Source organism: Pelecanus crispus, chromosome 5, assembly GCF_030463565.1.
Source record: "Pelecanus crispus isolate bPelCri1 chromosome 5, bPelCri1.pri, whole genome shotgun sequence".
Classification (NCBI taxonomy): domain Eukaryota; kingdom Metazoa; phylum Chordata; class Aves; order Pelecaniformes; family Pelecanidae; genus Pelecanus; species Pelecanus crispus.
In genome coordinates this window covers 5,296,012-5,317,436 of record NC_134647.1, presented here as the reverse complement: position 1 = coordinate 5,317,436, position 21,425 = coordinate 5,296,012, and the positions used below count along the sequence as shown (strand labels likewise).

General features: G+C 39.7%; 1 protein-coding gene across 1 annotated transcript in view; it reads left to right on the top strand.

Moving 5' to 3' along the window:
* The window catches only part of ARHGAP15 (Rho GTPase activating protein 15), a 322,363-nt gene that overhangs the window by 292,351 nt on the left and 8,587 nt on the right, over window positions 1–21,425 (top strand). The window contains exon 13 of the mRNA XM_075710898.1: window positions 6,495–6,600. Coding sequence (XP_075567013.1) covers window positions 6,495–6,600 — 106 coding nt within the window. The remainder of the gene's footprint in view (window positions 1–6,494; window positions 6,601–21,425) is intronic.

Here is a 21,425-nt window from a genome sequence, read left to right as displayed (position 1 = left end):
TTGGATCCAGAATGTGTGTGAGCACCAGAGGGATGCCGATCAAAGCTGTCGGCATGGGCAGGAAGGGCAAGAGGAGGCTGTGAAGGAGAGGGGAGCGGGGATTTTGTGAGCTGGCAGTGATGCCTTGTCATTCTTCCACCCTTCCGTGCAACAAAAATAAGTAGTGAAGGGCCTTCACTGTGGTAGGGCAGAACACTACTGCCGAGCCACCTCGCTGGCCAAAAAAGAGCGGGGAAAAAAACCCTGTATATAAAATAAACAGGATTCCTGATTTCAAAAACACACATAAACACACACCGGTAGCTTCAAGAAATTAAATTAAATTAGAATTCGTGACCTTATGGATACTGCTTCTGTATCTGTAGACAATTTTTGAAAGTGTGAGCAACTATTTGTGTTTTTCTGGAAAGGAGTGCAGGTCAAGCATCGTAGCGCAGTCTCTCTGCTGGCTTTAACTGCTGTTGGGGAGGTGCGTTATGGCCTCGAGTTGTGCATTTGCAGAGAAAATATCACACCGTCCAGATGCTCAAGTCTGCTCTTTCTGTGCGGAAAACCCGGCACAAGGCTGTAACAGTGTATGAAATACCAGGAAAGAGCTCGGCGTGTTTTTCCAAGGCTTGGTAGAAGTTAGCGGTGAGGCACGATCGTTTCAGTCAGGATCAGACTATCCATTAGCTATCAAAGCCCTAAGTCTAATTAACCCCCAAAACTGACTGACAAAGCTCATTCCTCTTTTATGCCGCCTAACTGGTTGTATGTACGCTGGGCATGCAGTACCTAAGTCAGATGCTGCTTTGTTATAATTAGGGCAGCAAATTTTGTTTTCTGTTTGGTACTTGCTGTTACATATTGCATGTAATGTATGGCACTGTTAAGGGAAAAAAATTGGAGTCAAAGTGCCTGGAAAGTTAGGTCTGCTCTGTAGCACTGTGAGATTGTTGACATCTGCCGAGGTTGGAGAGCTCAGTAAGCAGGAAATGGGGTGTCACTCTGAGTGGTAGTTTACCATTATCCTGGCATCCTAATGAAGTGTCTGCAGTGCACAGAGCTTCTGGATGGCATCTTAACGCACGGCTAAGCAAAAGCACTTCTCTCCTTGTCACTGTCATCCATCTGCCTGCACCCTACTGTAGCCAATGGGATGGAACCATGCTACAATGTGCTATAAGCCATTTAGAGTTGCACATTGCATAATCAGTCCCATCAAATATGTAAAAAATGACTATTATTGGTTATTTCCCTCAAACTCCGGCACCTGGAGTTTGATACATTAAAGTTTAACTTTTGTAAGTGCTGTTTCTTCCCATTAATTCCACATATATTTTTGTTAAATGGGACTGAGTTGCAAACTCATTGTCTTGGGTCTTGCTAATGGATCGCAAAAGTTGTATGAATATTCATTGCAAATTCCACTTTATATCACATAGGATGAATTTATCAATTGCCCATATAGAGAGGTTTCATGCAATTCTCATTTTCTTTTGCAACATCTATTTCTGAGGCATGAATAAAAAGTAAAATCAATTCAGATCACAAATTGGTTATTTTCCTTATAGCAAACATTAGTTAGTTTGAATGCTTCTTATAGATTTTTTTTTAAAACAAGAAAATATTTTACAATGTATCTGTATGAGACGATTGCCATAGTGTACTGCAAGTGATTAAAATTGGGACTTTTATGTTGCATACAGTAACGCTAAAATAGCCCGATGTTAAAAGTGATACGAATAATTTATCTATATATTCATACATAAAAATCTGTGTATTTTAGCCGGCATGACTTCCAGAATATGAAGACTTACCGAATGAAAGCAGAGGGCAGTTGACATCTCTGAAAAAAAATCAAGCCAACAGAGCACACTCTTTTAAGCAAGTTTTCATTCTCTGATAACACCAAAGCTATCAAGGACTGGGGTTAAGCATTGTGTGACAGGGCAAGCTTCTAAAATGGGCAAGAGCAAGATGAATTGGCTAAGTCGGGTGTTTATTTATACAAACAAGAGGGCAGAACATAATTTAGTTGCATCAGGAATTTTTCACAGACATTAAAACTATAGCAAACATAACAGCAGGGATGCTTGCACAGCAGCACAGTGGGGAAGCTCACAGAGCGTCTGCCCACACTACGGCTGGCTGTAGCCAGCGCCATAAGTCTCACAATTTCATTAGCACTCGAAAATCCACCTAACCCACTCAGTTCCGATTAAAAAAAAACCCAACAAAATGAAATAAACAAACCAAAGAAGCCCCAGACAAGACCTGTCTTTCTCTCGGCAGCTGAATCAGTCGCAAATTGTTGGAAAAAGTCTTGGCAGGCAGATTTTGCTGTAGCAACAGTGTGTGACGTTTTAACCACAGCAGAAAGCTTATCCAAAAAAACAAAACAAGGTGAGAAGAGCCATGTAAGAAAATCAGAGAAAACCATGCTTAAAACAACAACAACAACAAAACATAGATTAGGTGGCAGATCGATAGTTTGATATTTTATGCAGAATCGTAAATCACTGGTTTTTTCAGCAGTTCAGCTGTGAGGCTCGAGAGCATAAAAAGAAACCGTGGCTCGTGATAAAATTAGGCATTAATGGGAGCCATAAATGCCATTTAACATTAAACATGCACAAGCCACTGCAATGGCTGGTAAAGGGAAATGGGCGCTATGGTAAAACTACACAAAGTCAGTCAGACATGAATAATGCAGCAGGTCTGAGGAGGGTCATGGGTCAGACTCCAGTACCTTACAAAATAATGAATGCATGTCAGGTTAGAGACACACATCCCTTCCTAGCAAACGTGAGTTATTGGAGATAAACCCTGGACTTCCTGTTCTGAAACAAAGTGGCTTGTTGTAAACATCTATGTCCGTTTAAAATTAATGATTAAAAGAAAGATTCGGTGGGATTTGCTTAAGTATTCTTTATGGACACGAGTGCTAAAGGTTACTTTCTTCATTCATTTTTACCCAGCCACTGTTAATGTTACAGACACATCATGTTTTCTTCTAAGCTCAAATGTTTATCCAAAGCTCATTTACAAAAGAGCTTATATAATATTAAGTGGGTTTTTTCAATGCATTCTTCATTTAAATTTAAACAAGAGAGCATCTCCACAGTTTTGCTCCATTTAAAGGGAGCCAGCCCTATTTTTAAAGACAGTAACCCAAATTCTAAATATATGTTCTATGAAAATATTACATGGAAAACCATCTGCGATTCACTTCAGAGTATCTTGATCTGCTGATAAGAATATCATCTCCGTCTTCCATATTTTTCCCAAAAAATGCAAAAAGGATTAACCGTCCTCTCATTCTTTATTTGATATATGTGATTATGATGAATCTTTTCCTTCGGAAATCTTCACAGGGAAAAGAGACGCTAACTTTCCAAATGGGAGTCTTTCCCCCAGATCTTCACAATAAAAAGAGTGTAATGAAAAATAATATTGTTTCATTTTACCAAAATTGGTCTGCTTCATTTTCTAGACTTAGCTGGAGAATTTAACAGCTGTTCAGAGTGTTTCCCTTCCTTTGTGCCCCGTACTGCCAGGCTTCATAATACAGCGCAAAGAGCGGGATACCTTCTCCACAGCTATTTATACAAACCCATGTTTAAGGATTTCCTCCTTCCATTTGAGCATGGTAAAGAGAAAACCTCAAAAAAATTAAATTAAAAAATCTTCCTACTTAGGAATCCAAAAGGGGAAAATTTCTAGGAAAGTGGAACTCAAAGCCTTACAGAAAGAAAGCAAATACATAGGTATTGCAAATGAAACATAAGATCTTGCATCTGATCTGTTAAATATTCCATCAACAAGGTCAAGTGTAAAGACAAGCCCAGCCACGAAAACTGAAGCGAGAATAAGCTTTAATAAAAAAAATGAACAGTTTATCCTCTTCAGCTTCTCAAGTGGAAAAACAAATTCTTTTATACTAGAGAAAAATCAAGCGTGTATATAGCATTTAAAAAACCACCAATATCAACCATTTTAATGAAAGAGTACCCAATATTTTCATGGAACTATAAAAGGGAGCGAGACTAAGTGTTATGGCAAAAAGCCTGGGCTCAGCAGCTTTGTGTGGGTAATGGTGAAATGTGACTGTGATTTATAATGAGAAAAGGTATCTACAACATACAATTTTCTACCTAGCTGCAAATAATAATTCATAGTGATGTCCCTTCCAGATAAAATACCTTTGCAATGTAGGACTCATGTGGTAAAATGATCATGATAAATGTCAGACCAGTGCAGGTAACGGCTTTACAAACCATTAAGATTAGCTGGCTCTTTTTTTTTGATGATAACAGTAACCATGCTGCGACTCTATGTGGTAATAATATCTCAGTACTGATAAATGCCAGAGCCAGGCAGAGGTGTTTATCATTCCCAGTTCAGAAATGCTGACTAAAGTTACCACATGTTGCCTGTTTTTTCTTCTTTTACAATAAACTAACAATTAACAAATAGACCGATTCACAAAATAATTTTATGCAAAATTTCTCCAGTTTTTTGTGCTTTAGTGCCTACCTAAAGATCTCTTCTCCTATATATCAGTACTGATGACTTTGGTATCATTTTATTTACAGAAAAGTTTTACTGTATGACATTTCCTTGCAAATATTCTGCAACAAACAAACAGCGAGCCTGTGCTTCCATTGAGTCTTTCCCTACTTCAGTGTTTCTTTTCCGCTCAAGCCCATTGAATTCTCAGGAGAAAACAGCATTAAAAAATAAACTAGTTGAGAAGCTTTATTTGGGAAGTTGCAGTACAGCCAAGGCAGCCCCAATCTAAATATAACTTATCTAGGAAGATCATAGCATGTACGCACACCAAGCAGCACAAATAAAAAGCCCACAGAATTCGTACCCCCTTCCTACAGTAAATTCACTTCTGCAAATTTTATATAATTTCCATTTGTAGCTTCATTCATATTTCCACTGGACAGATTGTTCATGGGACAAAAATAAACAGTACTAATGGCTTGTGGCAGAAAACATCGAGGGATGACTGGGTTGCAAGACTGGGGGAGTTCGTCCTGTTCAGAAGTTAAGGTTCTGTATAGGTCAAACCAGAACAAGAATAAATACACAGTAGGTGTATTCTTTACTTGTGTGTAACTTCATTATCACTATTGTCAATTGCATGACTTCCTATAGAATAAATCCATATGAAAGTTTGGCTTTTTTTTTTTTTTTACTGGAAAATAATACCTATGCATTGACTACTTTGAGCTCTTGTCTTTGGTACCCATGTAAATGTTCAAATTATAAACAACATAGATATGTACCTCTGTATCTGTGTGTAGGAAGTATTAATCTCAAGAGGAAATAGGAATAATACTCAGGAAAGAATATTATCCCAGTAATTTTAATTTTTAATTTCAGTTCGACTGCAGGAAATTTTTGTTTGAAACTGTTTTTTGGTGAAATCTTTGAATCAAGGCACTAATCACCATGTATGCTTATGCAGCACCTACTGCAATTGGGATTCAATCCTGATTGAGATCTCTGGGTGCTAGGGTAATATGAATATTAAAAAGGAACCTATACGAAGAATGATAGGTGATAATTAAATCATAGATGATAAGATCAGAAACGTATTCTCAGGTTATCTAGGGCATGTAACATGCAAGATGTTTTCCCTACGTCAGACCTACTGGCACCTTATCTAATCTGTTCATAAACGAAAGCACAGTTGTACATGACCTTGCTTTAGTTGCAACATCTTGTACAGATTGATGAAAATATCAGTCAAATCTTTCCTATGAAACTATGAATCATGCATCATCAACAGGAAGGTATATCTTAGCAAAAAAGACAGCAATGTTCTTATCACCTCGAAAGAGAGATTAAAGCCCTTAGAACTGCATTCTTTATTACTAATTGTAAGTTTAAAATACAAATTGTTTCCTACAGAAATTACAGTTGTGAGATGCTACAGGTATTAGAAAATAGCTACACTGGAATAGTTTCACGAAATAATTGATCAGCAGAAAGCATGACTAAAAAGAATAGCAAATAATTTATATTTTCAAACATGGTAGGGTGTAATGTTAAGGATAGAGATTCATAAACGTAGCTGATTAAATTATGATGAGAAAAAAAGGACAACAAGGACTACCTGGGAAGTGCATCCATCACAGAAGCTGCACCATTGGACAAATGTAATTCCAAGTGGAATTCCACTTAAGATGCAGGTCCCTAACTACTTGGAGGTGCTTTAGTTTAGGATGACAGTCTAATAATCTAATAAAATAAATGAAAAGCATAAGAATATAATTCTGTGAACCAGAAAATGCTTCCTTAAGATAAAAGAGAATTTTTAATCCTTGTAAATTACTCTTGCTCTCTATTAAGGTGACAGAAGGTATGATCTCTTCTGGTTTTGACTATGTATTAATGATGTTTTTTCTTGTTAAGGTACCAGATATAGTACTGGACAAAGTAATGTTCTAATATGGCACTCAAGTGGTTATTTTTCTCTTCCCCCTTCCCCTTAGAAATCCAGGACAACGCTACTCGCATCAAATCCATAAGGAGCCTGGTAAAAAAGCTCCCTAGACCAAACTATGAGACAATGAAAATCCTCTTTGAACATCTAAAGAAGTAAGTAGAACTGTGGTACTAACTGATCGATAATTTTAAAAGGAATCAGTGTGTGGTGTCCAAATCCTATTGGAAATGTCATCCAAAATATCCAAGATAATTAGGTTCTTTGGCAAAACTAAGCATGATTTATGGTGTCTATGTATAGCCTGTTCCCGCTCAAGAAATCACTATGTCTAAGCAAAAGCACAAATTTTTCCTCTCCTAGTAAGCAATACAGTTCCATTTCCATTGATGCAATCAGACATGTGAGGATTACTATGCTACAGGTATACTGAATTGGGCAAATGCAACATGTTCCAGTACCACGTCTGTCCAGTTTGGTTTGACTTTCTCCAGCAATAAACTTTTTGATCACCATATTTTCACCATCAATCTCCCTGCCATTCAAACTCCTTTATTGAGGCACGTAATGACAGAAATAACCTCACCCAAGAAAATACATTACGAGCTCTTGCACCTCACGAGAAAGCTTGTGACAACACAGAACATAGAAGAAACGCTGAGGAGAGATTTGGAAGTGCACTTGTGCTCTCCTAATGTTGCTGAGACACCACAGAGGCAGAAAGATGACAATGTGAGACTCCACTTTATCATTCCTCCGTGGTTTTCACACTCATTGAGCTCCGTTTGCAAGAGATGTCAGCCCACAAAGTCAGCCCAGGCTCTCATGTTCACCTTGGGTTTTCTTCTCGTGTTTTGTGGCATTAACAGTAAAAAATGTACGTAGACCATGTGCTCACTTGGAAACCAGTCTGCAGCTGTTTGACTTGCAGAATGACTGGGCAGAAGTGGCAGACCTCAAGATAGGGGCACATGAAGGGCAGGATCCTGTTCCTGCCTTGGTGGCTGTCATGTTGTTGTGACTAACCAGGGCCATTTTGCACAGTCACTTTTCAGCCAAGCTATTCTTAAAATTGAAGGGGCTAAGTAGGATCTACGGCCCCATGGAAGCCCTGTGCACAGGGGAGTATTTCATCCCAGGAATGACATAATGACCCCAGTGAGTGAGTAATAAAGACTCCAAATAAAAGACTGCTCTGAGCTTATAATGAGTGATGCCTTTATACTGATAATTTCTGCTGTATTCTCCTGGCATATACATATAAGACACATAGATCCTTTACTTGCTTTGCAGCTTCCAGTTGAAACTGCAAAATGAAGTCCATATAGTTGTGGGAATGTCCCCATTTCATTAAGCGTGGAAGGATTTTAAACAGTCCCTAAAATGACTGAGTTTGGCCTTGCAGAAAAACAGTTTTCTGTGTATTCATCTGATGTACCATGTGCGTACATGCTCTCCTTCAGAGGGTTATCTAGAGACAGATGAAAATTTATTACTGTTGATGGAAGAATAATAAGGGAAATTATTTCCTGGGAAGAACCTGAGTGCAAGAAGTGGGTACACGCTGTCAGCATAGATATGCCATATACAAAATTTACTGCACCATATGTGGCATTGATCCTAACCTGAAGAAAGTTTTGCTGCTATGTCTTAGGGGAGAGATATCAGGTATACACAATAAGTCTTTGATCTCATAGTTAAATCACTTGATTGAGACTCAGGAGACGTGGGTTCAGTTCTTGGCTTTGACCGGATGTTCTGGGTGACCTTGGGTAAATCACTTAATCTCTCTGTGCCTTGGTTCCTTGTTTACAAAATGATGATAATACTTCCTTTGTCTGCCTTGGCTTTTTAGAGCATAATCTGTTTGGGACAGCAATTTTTTCCTGCTGTGTATGTGCAGAATAACTGGCAAAACTGGACCAACACTGGTGTTTTTGGAGAAAAGAAAAAAAAAAAACCAAAAACACCCACACTAAAATACAGACAATCAAATACCAATACGTTGTAATGCATATGTACAAAATACCAGTCTTAGCTACAACTCCACAGATATGGTGGAAACGTAGATGTGCTATCCAAATAAGCACAAGCTCTTACCCCAATGTCACTGCAAGAAGCATATACTAATGGCACAGAGCAATGGAAGGCAGGAAAATGTGATATTTGAGCCATTTGGGGGTCTGAGCATTATGGGAGCAATCATCCGAGTCTCTCTGAAGAAGGTCAGCCTTCACTGCTGCACAAGCACATCCCCAAGGAAGGACAGGACTATTCCGTAAGCTTTGCTCCATTGATATGAAAGCAGCAGTAGAATAGATACTGAAAACACAAAAACACATGTACAAACCGATTTGTTCTCTTGAACTTGTCAATGCGAAAGACAGGGAAGAGTCAGAATGGCCTCATAGCTTTGTAAATGAGAATAAACATACACACGTTGTACATAATGACACGGTGTTTATATGATGTAAATATAGGCTATGTGTGTTTGTTTAAATTAACCTAGGAAGCAAGCCTAGCTTGCAGAGGTTGAAAAGTGTAGAATTATATCACTTTTAGGGAGACTCTTCAGAAGAAGGGTGCCAATGTGCACGATGTGCCAACCTCACCACTGACTTGCACCTTGTGCTACTCTCTTCTACCACAGTGTTTGCCCAGTTTAAATCACAGGAAATTCAAAAGTTTCTGATTAGTTGAAAAAATAAGTAAACTGGACTGGTTTGAGGGATATTACTGCAGTTTCTGTGTTTGCTGGTGGAGATGGCTGTTCTTGCCCAGCACTGAACTGAGCTTCAAGAGGTTTCTAACGGGGAGAAGTTAAAGGACCACAGTTATGGTATTTCTGTGGCATTCCCCTCTTTCTCCTACCCCTTTCTTTCCTCTCTATCAGACAAGTAGGAGAACAGGGCTATGCAGGCCTGGGTCATGGGACTGTGTAAGCCTGCGTGTGACTTTTGTACAGCACATGAGAGCATATGTCTCACTGACACGAGGGAGCTCGGCACGAGAACGCAACCTTCGCCCAGAAGGCTACGTTTACCCGAAATCACTGACGGCAGCCAGGTTGCACTATGGTTTCATACTGCAGCGATCCAGTCTGCGGGAGTGGGTCCAGATCAAGCTCAAATAACAATGTGAAATGCACTTCAGAAGGGTCCTTCCTTAGAAACCCAGACAAAGCAGCTGATGAGAGAGTCTGCAAGAAAGGCCTGGCAGCAGGGATTAACACCAGTGCCATATATCTTTCTTAAACCAAGCCCTCTGAAGCTGCAAGAAGTCACAGTGCAGCATATGAAGCCCACAGGAGGGGGATTAAAAGCAAAGCTTGGGTTTGCAGTACCTGTTCTTTTAAGTTTTTTGCATTTGATGAAAAAAACCCCACCAATGTCCCCTGTTCATCTTTGCATGAAAATTATTCTACTACTCATAAGCAGAAGAGACGAAACATGGGGCTGAACAGACATATCACATAGCTCTTGTCAGTCTAATACCATAAGAAATTGTTTTATTAGGACTCATACTGAAAATTATTGAACACAACTACTATTAGGTTTTTCATACTTCTTCCTGAAGATGAGCAAATGAAACAAATACTATACTTTACACATGAAAGAAACAACAAAACCCAACCTGAGTAAGGATTTTCCCAAATAAAGGGCTACAGAAAACAGCCTGTTCTACTTGAACGTGTTTAGAGAATATTTGCTTGCTATATATAGCCCATATACTGCTGTTCCATACATTTGTGAAAACAGTGCCCCAGTCTCCAGGACTCCACTCTTTCCTGTTGCTTATTTTCAAGTTAATTTTACTCCCAAACAGAGCGAGCTAATTGCAGGTACCAGATAAAACCGACAGAGCTTTCTGAACCTATTTTGGAGGCATACGCAGGACATCAAATGACGCAGAAACCTTGTATTGGCACAGACGTGAACAGAGCCACCAATCCCTATCTGATAAATCATGATTTGTACCCACTAATTTACTCACAAAACTATCATTCAAGTGAGGTAGGAGGAGCATTTAGCTCTTTAAGGATCCGACAGTATTTTATGATCTGTACCTAACCTTCTTTCACAGCAGCATCTTTGAGGTAGCTATTACACACCCACTGGGAAACCAAGGCACAAGAAGTTTAAATGGCTTAAAGACTCAGCCTAAGCCAGCAATACAGTCTAAAAACCTGGAGGGTTTTTGTTTTGCAGAGAAGCTTCTGCAGCGACTGCAAAACACTCTTTCCTCCCTAATGCAAAATGCAGTAGGGGAGAGGAGCACCCTGGCTGGGTCCTCTGCACCACTCTCCGAGCTGGCGAGGGCGGACACAGCTCTGCTCCAGAAGCCGTGTGCCTGCATTATACAGCACTGTGCCTGAGCTAATAAGCTGTGCTTATTAATGTTAAATTAATGAATCTCAGCCTGCTCTGCTTATTAGGTTGAGCTCCGTGCCACCGCAAGGCAGCTCTGCGACTCCCAGACCCGAGCTGTCTCACATCTGACCAGGCTGGAGCACAGGGCAGCCAAGCTCAAGTCTGTCTTTACCCATCCATGTAGAGACCCCCACGAAGGGTTATATTACACACAAAACCCCTCTCCTTGCTTCTTATTTTCCCGCACAAAGGCAGGATAACACGTGTTATTTACAAAAGTATGAAATGGATGTTGAAATAATTAAATGGGAAGACAGGGGCCAGCCTGACGCTACCATCCCTCTCCCTTAAGTGGAAAGCACTGAACCCAGATGCCCAACTGTGGAAGATAGTCTTCCAGCAGCAGCATCTGCCTCCTTGGCAGGCACTTCAGGCAAGTTGTCTGGGGAGCTCTGCAGTTGCCTCTTGGTTTATCACGTGGATCTGTTACTGTGGCCTATCTGGCTGCCTTGTCCAGGCAGAAGCCAATTCCTTTTGATTCACCTTTGAATCCAAGAAACTCCATTCTTTTTCTCCATTTTTCCTGTTACCGTACATAGCACAGCAAGATATTTTCAGATGCCATCCAGGCTTTCTGCTCTTTCAGAGAGAGAATAATGATTTCCTTTCTGACTGCCTTTCCCCCTGCCCAAATTCTTCATTCTTACTGGCAACTGTTTGCATCAATTTCATTGGAAATACGCTCCTCATCAAGAGTAGAACTTTTTATCTAAGATGAACCCGCTAATATATTAATATATTATCTAACAAAAGTCATAAGCATTACAAGATTCATGCTTTAGCTGTTTTGAAAAATAACCTTCCCCCATGTTCCTACGAACATGCTCTATGGACAGAAAAAAGCATCCAACCTTGACAAATGAAACACATACCCCCCCCTCAAACCTTGCAACATGTGGCAGCTATATTCTGAAGAGCATAGGCTTTTGCAAACTACATGCTACTAACAGACTTATTTCTACCTATTAAAGATTAAAAAAGAAAAAGAAAGAAAAAAAAAAAAAGCCATGCATAGACAAGCCCACAGTAGCCCGCACACCAGGACACGATGACAATGTGATGACAAGTCACGCAGCAGTACCCAGAATTCTGAGGGAAAATCAGAAAATAAAGTTAAAGTATGGCATCTAGTAATCCTAAGCAGGGGATGCCTGCAAACTTGCAGACTTTTTTTTTTTTTTTAAGTTGGTGGAGGAAAGATGTAGCAAACGTATGTGATTTTCACTTACTAAACTAAGTGTCATATCAACAGTTTCAGGCAGGCTTACGTATTAAATCTAAGCTCAGGAGAACCCTTTTTTCACACAGTAGAAGAACAGATTACATTAAGAACTGTACAAGGTTTTTATTAAGAAAAAGAAGGGGGATAAAAAAAAAGTTAAAGTAATTTAAAAGAAAAAAACATTCCCCAGAATGGAAGGACTATACAAGAAATTTCTCTTTGGGAAACCTCAGAGAACCTGTGGGAGACCTACCATGCAACGTGTAGGATGGGCATTTAAATTTTGTTTCAGGAAAAATGTCCAGATTCAGGAATGTGTAAAGGCACAGAAGTCCTTAACTGGAGGCACAAGAAAGAAAGACCATTTGTTGAAATTATTTCCTGAATCAAGACCTTTCTTTATAACCAGGCAACTCATAAACAGCTCTTGCTCTTCAGCCATGGGACAGCAGCAGGGAGAAAAGTTTAGCCTTATTCTTACAAGCTTGGGGAGTAGCTACTGGAAATGTGAGGAGGAGAAACATCCTCTTGCGCCATAAGAGTGAGTATGTGACTGGCCAGGAACATAAGAGACTCAGGCATCCTTGGCTAGCATTTTAAGTTTTACATGAAATGAATTAATCGCTTTCTAGCTTGAGAAGGTCAAACATACATTGAGACATGCTCTCGCACATGTGATTTTCTCTGTTTCAGCTATAGAAGGGTTTTAGAAAGGAACTGGAGCAATGCCAACACTTGTCCCATTTATTGTAGCTTCCCAGCGCTCATTCTGGGGGAAGGAGAAGAGTTAAACCCATTTCTCTCTGCTAAGTACACATCGGTACTAAACTTTCCCCTTTTAAATTAGTGGATACAAGAAAATGTGCGCAAGGCACACGTGTGCACAGGACAGGGGTAATAATACATTTCGGATTAAAGGCAAAAAAGAAAATCAGTCTTCCAGAAACACCTTTATGCATTTTTATTTTATTCACTTTGGGGCAGGGGTGACCTGCTACCGAGGTTTTTGCAGTCATGCTTAGTCCTTCTTTTTGTGGAATAAGAGAGTTTGCAAAGTTCACCTCTTCCCTTAAGAATACCTTACAGCTTACTGTTTTTAATGAGAAGAATGACGAGTAATTAAAACCACATTTTTACCTGTGTTTCCATATACTTCCTATTTCCACAACCATATTTAAAAATACAAACCCTGATTTTCATAACAATCAGGCAAATAATTACACTTGGTACTTTTCAATGCTACCGAGCTTCAAAATGTAGTGAACTGGTGTATCAGCAAATAACAGAACGATAAAAATAATTAACATAGTTTTAATTTAAATATTTATGATACAGTTGAGACTGGAGCTGTATGGCACCATTGTGCTAGGTGCAGTACACAAATACAGATAGATAGAGCCCCTGTTTCAAAGAGCTCCTATTGTTCATCCCATATTACTCAATATCAACCGATCTCAAAAAAGCTTTTCAAACATTAATTAAATCTCCTAACTTCCTTTTCAGGACAGTAAGTTTTATTATCCTAGTTGTGTAGATGGAGAAAGTGAGGAATGAAGAGGGTAAGGCACTTGTCCATGATGACACAGCGAACACTTCTCACTTCTGCTCTCCGCTTACTTCCCAATCCCCCACCCCGAGTCCCCCACGCCTTTGAAGGCTCGCCCATGTGCATGTTGGCGCTGTGGGTGTACGTGTGCATATGGCCAGCACATCTCGGGGAAGGCCGGTTACTGCTAAGTACTCCTCGGTTAATAAAGACCATGTGAGAGTCCTGCTTCTGGTTTGCACTCGCATAAGCTTTAGTAAAATATCACTGGCAGAGTTAATTTATGTGATTTTGTAACCTCTTAATATTGCTTGGGGTTAGCGTTCTTTTCAACTCAAATGTTTTTTGTTGGTGAAAATTAAGAATGCTCAATTCATTACAAAATGGCTTTCCCCCCCCGCCTTCTTTTTTTCTGGGTTTTGTTTTTTTTTTTTCTTTGCTATTTTGGGAGATTGGGCCCTAACACATTAATGTCCAGGACCAGATCATCAAAGGGTAAAGTGCAATAGTTTTCATTTTTCTGACTAAAGATATGGGATTTTTCTCACAACAAGGCTGTAAAATAAATAATAGGCTTGAAGTTTCTTAAGATATTCATTGGAACTTAAAACCAAAACAAAACAAGACTTTAATGCCACAATGTCAGTGTTCTCTGCAAAATAATTAATATAACACGATAGGATCTATTCTACTATCGATTGAAAGGGAATTTATGCAGGTAATTCATTAAGGCTAGTGGGAGTTTGGCATGTAAATCCCCCAGCACTTTGATGGGAAAACAGACCCTGATTATTTTTTATTTTTTTTATAAGCTATAAAATACATGTTTTTCACTGGCAATATATAAAAAGAAAAAGCAAATACCTGAACAACTACAGTAATGGATGCCCCTGCTCCGTGAGACTTCTGAAATGACATTAGATCAAATTATTTTTCACATATTGCAAAAGATGCAACAATCATTTCAATCACCATGTTAAGAGAATCAATACATTTTTTTGCTTCCAGAGAGTGGTGTTTTACACTCCAACATTTGCAGGTTATCACCTTCATACATCTCTTTTTGTGGTCAAGTGCATGATTAGTACTTCTGACAGGGCATTGGCCATTTTCTTATGAAGATCTACAAATTCTTGTAAATAAAAACCAATCTGAAAAAAAATGAAGAGTAAATCTGTGGACTGGCATGCACCCTACTTGTAATGGGAACAAAAAGCTGGCAATGAAATATAAACCTAAATCACAGCAGAATGACCTACTTTAAGGCATTTGCCAAAGAGACAGTGTTTTAGACAGCTCCTCTGAAGTAGCGTCTTTATGTCTATGCCATCTGCAGATTTATTATTGTGCTTCAGAAAAAAAAAAAAGGGGGAAAAAAAAAGGGAAAAAAAAAAAAAGGGGGAAAGAAAAACCTACAGTGCGCCTGAACAAAACTCAGCTTCATCTATAGGAAAGATTTCAGTACTGTGGGCACCACACCCACACCTACTGATGTGGTCCAAGTTTTTTCTTTAGAGGCACCTAATTAAGAAACCCTGACTCATTTACATGGATACGTTTGATCTAAATTACACTCCAAACCACACCAAATTAGGAGCATCTGTGAATGCGAAGTGTTTGTTCCCAGTGACTGGTAGAATAGGGCCAGTTCTGGACGGCACATGTTCAAGTGACGAAAAATATTTCAGATGTAACATACTTCTGAGACCCACTTTTCCACTAATAATTCATAATGAGTTAAACCAGTATCTCTGCTTGAACAATTACTTCAGGCTGTGAAAAAAATGTCATTTTACTTTTAAAAGGAAGCAGGGGGAAAAAAAAGGGGTGGTAGACAACCACCTAGTTTGGTTGTTGTCCCTGATGAAGGGCCTTAACGCAAGCATTAGCTGCAATTTAAATCTGTGCAGCACACCTATTATCAGACATACATTACTCCTCAAGCCCGGACTGAAGGAAAGTATCTATGAATGATTAGTTGTTGTTCACGGACAAGGCCTTCTGCCTTGATGTATGGTTTTCTGCTGTTAACCCGCTGTGCTGGCTTTCCTAACAACTCCGAGCAAAGAGCAGGGTCTCAGCCCAACGAGGTGGTACCCTACGCACTGGAAAACCTGAAAAATTCAAGACCACCAGCTCTGAGAGCAGTGCTTCCCTTTCGGGCTGTGTTGCTGGTGCCATCTTACCATGCCTCCTTGTGTCCCAGGAGGCTACCCCGTACAAAAACGGGTCCTGCGGCAATTAGGTAACTTTTATCCAACTTTCCAGTCTCCTGGAAAGAGGGAGCAGGGGAGGCTACAGAAGCTACTGGTTGCTGCTTTGCTGCCTCACAGTCTAAACTGACAAACTAAAAAAGAAAAAAAAATAGCCTTTATCTCCCTCTAATTTACTCCATAGGAGCAGCCTGAGCATTGGGGAGTGCAAATCCGAATTCCACGCTGGGTTTGCAATTCCCAGTCCACCAGAGCAATTTGGCACAACCTTTGGATTCAGCCCATAGTGTTTGGCAGCCATCTTTTATTCTTCCCATCTTTTATACTTTGTGAATAGTCTAAGTTACATAATACCAGTGACAATTTGTTTATGGCAAGCATTAGAGTCACTGTTTTATGATTACATTCAAACTTTAAGCCACATTTTGACATCTAAGGATCATCTTGCGTTCTCATATATTATATACAATGAAGGTTTGTGTTCCAGTAAGCGGTGGGGGGGGGGGGGGGGGGAGGAACTTTATAAATAACATGACTCCTTTTGTCTGAAGAGATTTTAATACATTTGTCTGATCTACTGTTTTTGCAGTAGCTAGAATATAATTTGAATATATTAATATTTTCAGCAACTGTGCTCAGGGAGCCCAGTTAATAACTTATGCATGGATATATAGATACACTTCAGACAGAGGTAATGTTTTTAGCCCTTATGTTGGTAATACTTAGAAACACACAATGAAAGAGCCTGTTCTTTCCTCCTCTTTGTTGTGGGCATGCATTGTGATGGTATGGAGCCAGTGTTCTTTCTGTTGTCTACACAGCCTGGATTCAATAAGCAGTTATATATGCATATTATGACAATGTGGTCAAGGAAACCAGATTTTTTTACTATACCTTCATGTGCCTGTACAGTATAAAATCTGGTATTTATTTTTCTTGTCCTCATTCAATATGTTAACAAAATCATAATTTGATACAGGTTATGTTCTCTTTATAATTAAAATTATAGAGTTAGATGAAAATACAGCAAGATGTTGCTGAATGGAAAATATTTATCTTTTTGTACGTTACGCATTATGGTGCAATGTAAAATCATAAATCTGTGGAGCAGCTAACTCCAGCCAAGCGTACGACAACTTGCCTCCTCCCCTGGTCCACAAGATGCAACCAGTTACCTCCTCTAAGCCGAGGGTTTCTCCACCCGTCTCGGCCCCCCCCGTTAGATGGCATTGCCACGTCCTCTCCAGAGCTTTGCTGTGGTCTTCTGAAAGAAGACCCCTTTCCATGGAGATGAGCCAAGAAAAGGGAATTCAGAAAAGTTCCGTATTTTTTTATAGATCCCACTAATCTGTCTCCTGTAGCTCTCCTGGCACCTTCATGGACAAAGTGCAAACTTTTCACACCATGTTCTCTGTGTCAGCACTAGACTCAGCCTCACCAAACCACCTCAGGATAGCACTTCATCTGCCTTGGAACTGCCCTCATTTCCCAGCTCATTGCCGTCCGCATTGCCAAGCCCAGGCCTTCACCAAACACTATCAGCAATCTTGGAGACCCCAGTAGCGCACAGCATATGGGATAACCCTATAGCATATGGAAGCTTTCCAGTAAGTAAAGTTTACTGTGAACATCAGTTTGTCTGTATTCAAACTTTCAGTCCAGAGAGGGTTTTCAGTAGGTCTCTAGCAGTAGTAGGCAACGTAAGACCACCTCCTAGGACAACCCAGATATGTTTCCATACCTGGATAACTGTGTCATAAAAGTGTCACAAAAGAATGAGTTTTCCATTCTTTCAGAGCATCTACCCATGGAAGTCATTGCAGCTGCTATGGATTCAATTTCAGCCCTGAGATTTCTGTCTGAGGGCAAATTTCGAATCTTGATGAATATATTTTGAATCTCACCTGACCACTATGGTGAGGAACTGCTTAACCTTTCTGGGTTACATGTTAACAGGTTTCCATTACTCTTCAAATTAAATTATGTTTATACAGCTTCGCATATCAAAACTACAATATTTGCTTCCTAAAGAGGCACTTTCTCATCTTGTAAATCAATTTACAACCATTCACTTAAAGTTAGACATTTTCTGCTGCAGGGGAAGATCCATGCAGCACCTACAAAAACAGTGTCTTGAATTTAGTCTTATCTGAGAGCCAGACAGTACAGTGACAGTGGTCTTCTGGAGCTCAAGGCAATGAAAAAAAATGTATGCAAGGCATTTAAGCTTCATCTGCAAGAAGAGCATGCCTACACATAACATCAACAAGCAAGGCCAGGGACAGAGGCAGACCCATTTGGCAGGCAGGCACTATCAGAAATGCTTCTCTGCAACTTTATTAGGTGCATTGAGGCATTTCATTCAGTTAAGCTATGACTGAGAGATTTGATGTCCTGGAAGCTGCTTACTGAATGAGCTGTCCCAGGACTGATGAGTATGCCTTGATATCAGCAAGACTGTACCTGTTGTTCCTAAATCCTGCAATGTATGTCAAATACAATTTTGGTTAGTAGGTCTAAGAGACTCATGTATGTTTTCTCAACGGTTTTTCTAACTGTGGATTTTGATCAGGGTTAGACAAAAGCAGATATTGGCAAATCTGGTCGCTTGAAGCTTCAAAGATAAAAGAAACACAGCTACTGAGAGAGGTAGGGCTGCCTGTACAAAGAATAAAGACTTTTGTTAAGTGTTTAAGGCAGTTAGACCACAGTCATCTGAGACCAGTACATGTGTGAATGGGTATTTGACTTAAAAAGGAACGAATGAGAAAATTCAAAGCTAGTTTAAAGCTAGGAAGTATTGCAGAACTTACAGTACCACAAAGGGTGCATCTCAGAAAGACACAATATACAGAAAATCCTCCACTCCAGGCAGTTCATGCATTTAGTGCAATGGACTATACACGTGCACAAAAAATAAACATCAAGCTAAGGTGAGTGGACAAGACAGACAAAGTGTAAGTAGAAAAGACAATGCTGACATAGTAAATTCATTGCTCAAGGGCAAGTAAAATGTAAATAAGTTTAAAGAAATCAAAGACTCATGGCACATACTCACTAGTGCGTTTAAGAGATACATTCATCCTACTCATGTTCAATATCAGGGCTGAAACAACCGTGATGCTGGGAGGCATGTTAAAGCATCTTTCAAATCTGATACAAATGCAGTGCATATATATTGCAATAGTAGCTTGTGGAGAGCTCAGAACTGAACCTGAAAGAGTAAGACTCCTGGTTGAGGTCAGGTACCACATAAAATCATTTCTGTTGAGCAGACCCCTTCAAAAAGTGTTTCATTTTAAAAAACCAAGATGATGATAATATAGGTTAAAAAACTGAGATTTTATATTGGGAGCAACAAATAGGTCAATATTAAAAAGGTTTTCGTTATTTAAAAACACTTGAAACATAACAATTTATGAAGTAATTACATATATAGGATCTCACAGAAAAGCAAAACTTAGGCAAGAGTTTGTTCTCTGACCTTCATGGAATTCTTTGCCACAGTCTCTGATTTCAGCATCAAAAATTACTGTTTGTCTCACAGAACTGCATAATTTATTCATGATGCTGGACAAAAACAACGTGTTGTGAGCGGAACTAAGTTTTTCATGAGAAGCTCTAGACTCACCAGCAAAGATGCATTTCTAAGCAGGTTGTCTAAAATTCAGCAGCCTAGGCTGAAATTCCAGCCAATTGCCACTTTTGGGCTTTAAGTCAGAAAGTAAACCTGTCATATCCAGAGCTGAGTTATTTGCTGTCAACTGGATAACTGTAGCACAAAAAGGCTATAATTGAAGGCTGCAAGAGGTTATAGATTGAACATAGTCAAAAGCAGTAATTCCACTTAGTAAAAGTAGATATCATCCAAAATGAGAAAAGTTAAGCTTATATAAGGTGAAATTTTGACTCCATTCTGGCTCCCAGTCGCTGGGAGTTTTGTCAGCGACTTTTAAGAGTAATCAAAATTTCACTCACTGTTGAAAGAGATGATGCAAAGGGTGTGATGAAGTGAAAGTTAAAATAACTGTTAACCTGGGCCTTCCAAAATACATTTTCTGAGCATGGACTGCTGTCTAACTCAGTGTTTTCCTGACGTAGCAATGCAGATAGCCCTTCTGGGGACCAGGGAGATAAAATTGTGCTAGTGGAGTACATCTAGGATTTGCAATAAGAATTTCCCTGCTGTAAGTGCTGAAGTTCCCATTGTTCATCGTCCTGCGGGCCATGGTGGACCTGGACTGCTTAAGCATAGTGGAGCATGGTTTGTAAGGAGAGAAAGCCGTAACATCGCTGAGTATCAGTGCCAGTGCTGACACCCTTCCGCCTGAGCCACTCTTTTGAAAGATGGATAGAGATTACTAGAAGAACATAGTAGTGGCTGGAAGAAGTTTACTGGCAGGAGGAGGATTATATGGGTTGATGGTTGGACTGATGATCTTAGAGGTCCTTTCCAACTTTAATGATTCCTAGTTTTACTCATTAAAAAAATAATCCAGCCACCAAGCCAGGAAACATGAAATTAATTATTACTCTACCCTTAGTTGGTTTAGTGGTGGACTTGGTAGTGTTAGGCTAATGGTTGGACTGGATGATCTTAAAGGTCTTTTCCAACCTAAACAATTCTAGGATTATATTATAACACCAAGTCTCATCATCTTTCTATTTCTCTTACCGGTAAATCTGAACCAAAGAATGCAATTTATATGCATCTGTGAACAAGGTTCAATAGGGTCTCCTGTGTGCTTTCCATATACCCTTTGCTTTGGGTGCGTTGTAGAAGGATGGCTTCTTTCACTGAGTTAGAAAACAACTGGGATACCAGCAGAACTAGTGGCTCTGCTTTTTTGCCACATACTTCTTGTTTGTCCATCACTAAGCACGTCAAAATCTCAGTGTCCCCATCAGAAAGCAATGCTGTCAATAAAATTAATCCACCTTTATTAAGAGCCTTTAGCTTTATGGAAGAATACCAAATATTATTAAGACAAAGACAAGAGGATAATAAGGAAATGTGTTTTTCTCCCTTGCTGACCTAGTTTCTAACCTCACTTTAAAATCTTCCGTTGATTTTAATTACGCTTAATCTAAAGCTAAGCTCACAAATCTAGCAAATTTAAGGACTGCTTTTAAGTGAATTTTCTCGCCTGTCAGAGTTCCTCAAGCTTTCTATGCTACAGTTAGAAGTTTATTTCCAGCCCAGATACAAAGTTGAGACAGCTCTCTGCCCGTAGGAAGCACCCAGCACCACTACTGTACGACGCGCGAGTTCAAACGCTACCTTGCTCGAATCGAGCCTGTGTACAGCGTTCTCCGCAGAACAATTGCAGTCCTTTTCTCATCAGCGATAGCCAGAGGCAGTAATAAGGGTGAAGGATATCTATCATGAAAAGTCCAGTGTCAATGTGTTCCCCCAATTTATTTACTGACCTTCAATGCAACAGCCATACTCCTGACCCTCATGAGATGAAGCCTAAGGGGAAATGGCACTGAGCACCAATTCCATATCCTGTTGTTCTGTGGTCTAAATTAAGTGCTAATTAATTACCACTGGCATCTTTGGCATGGC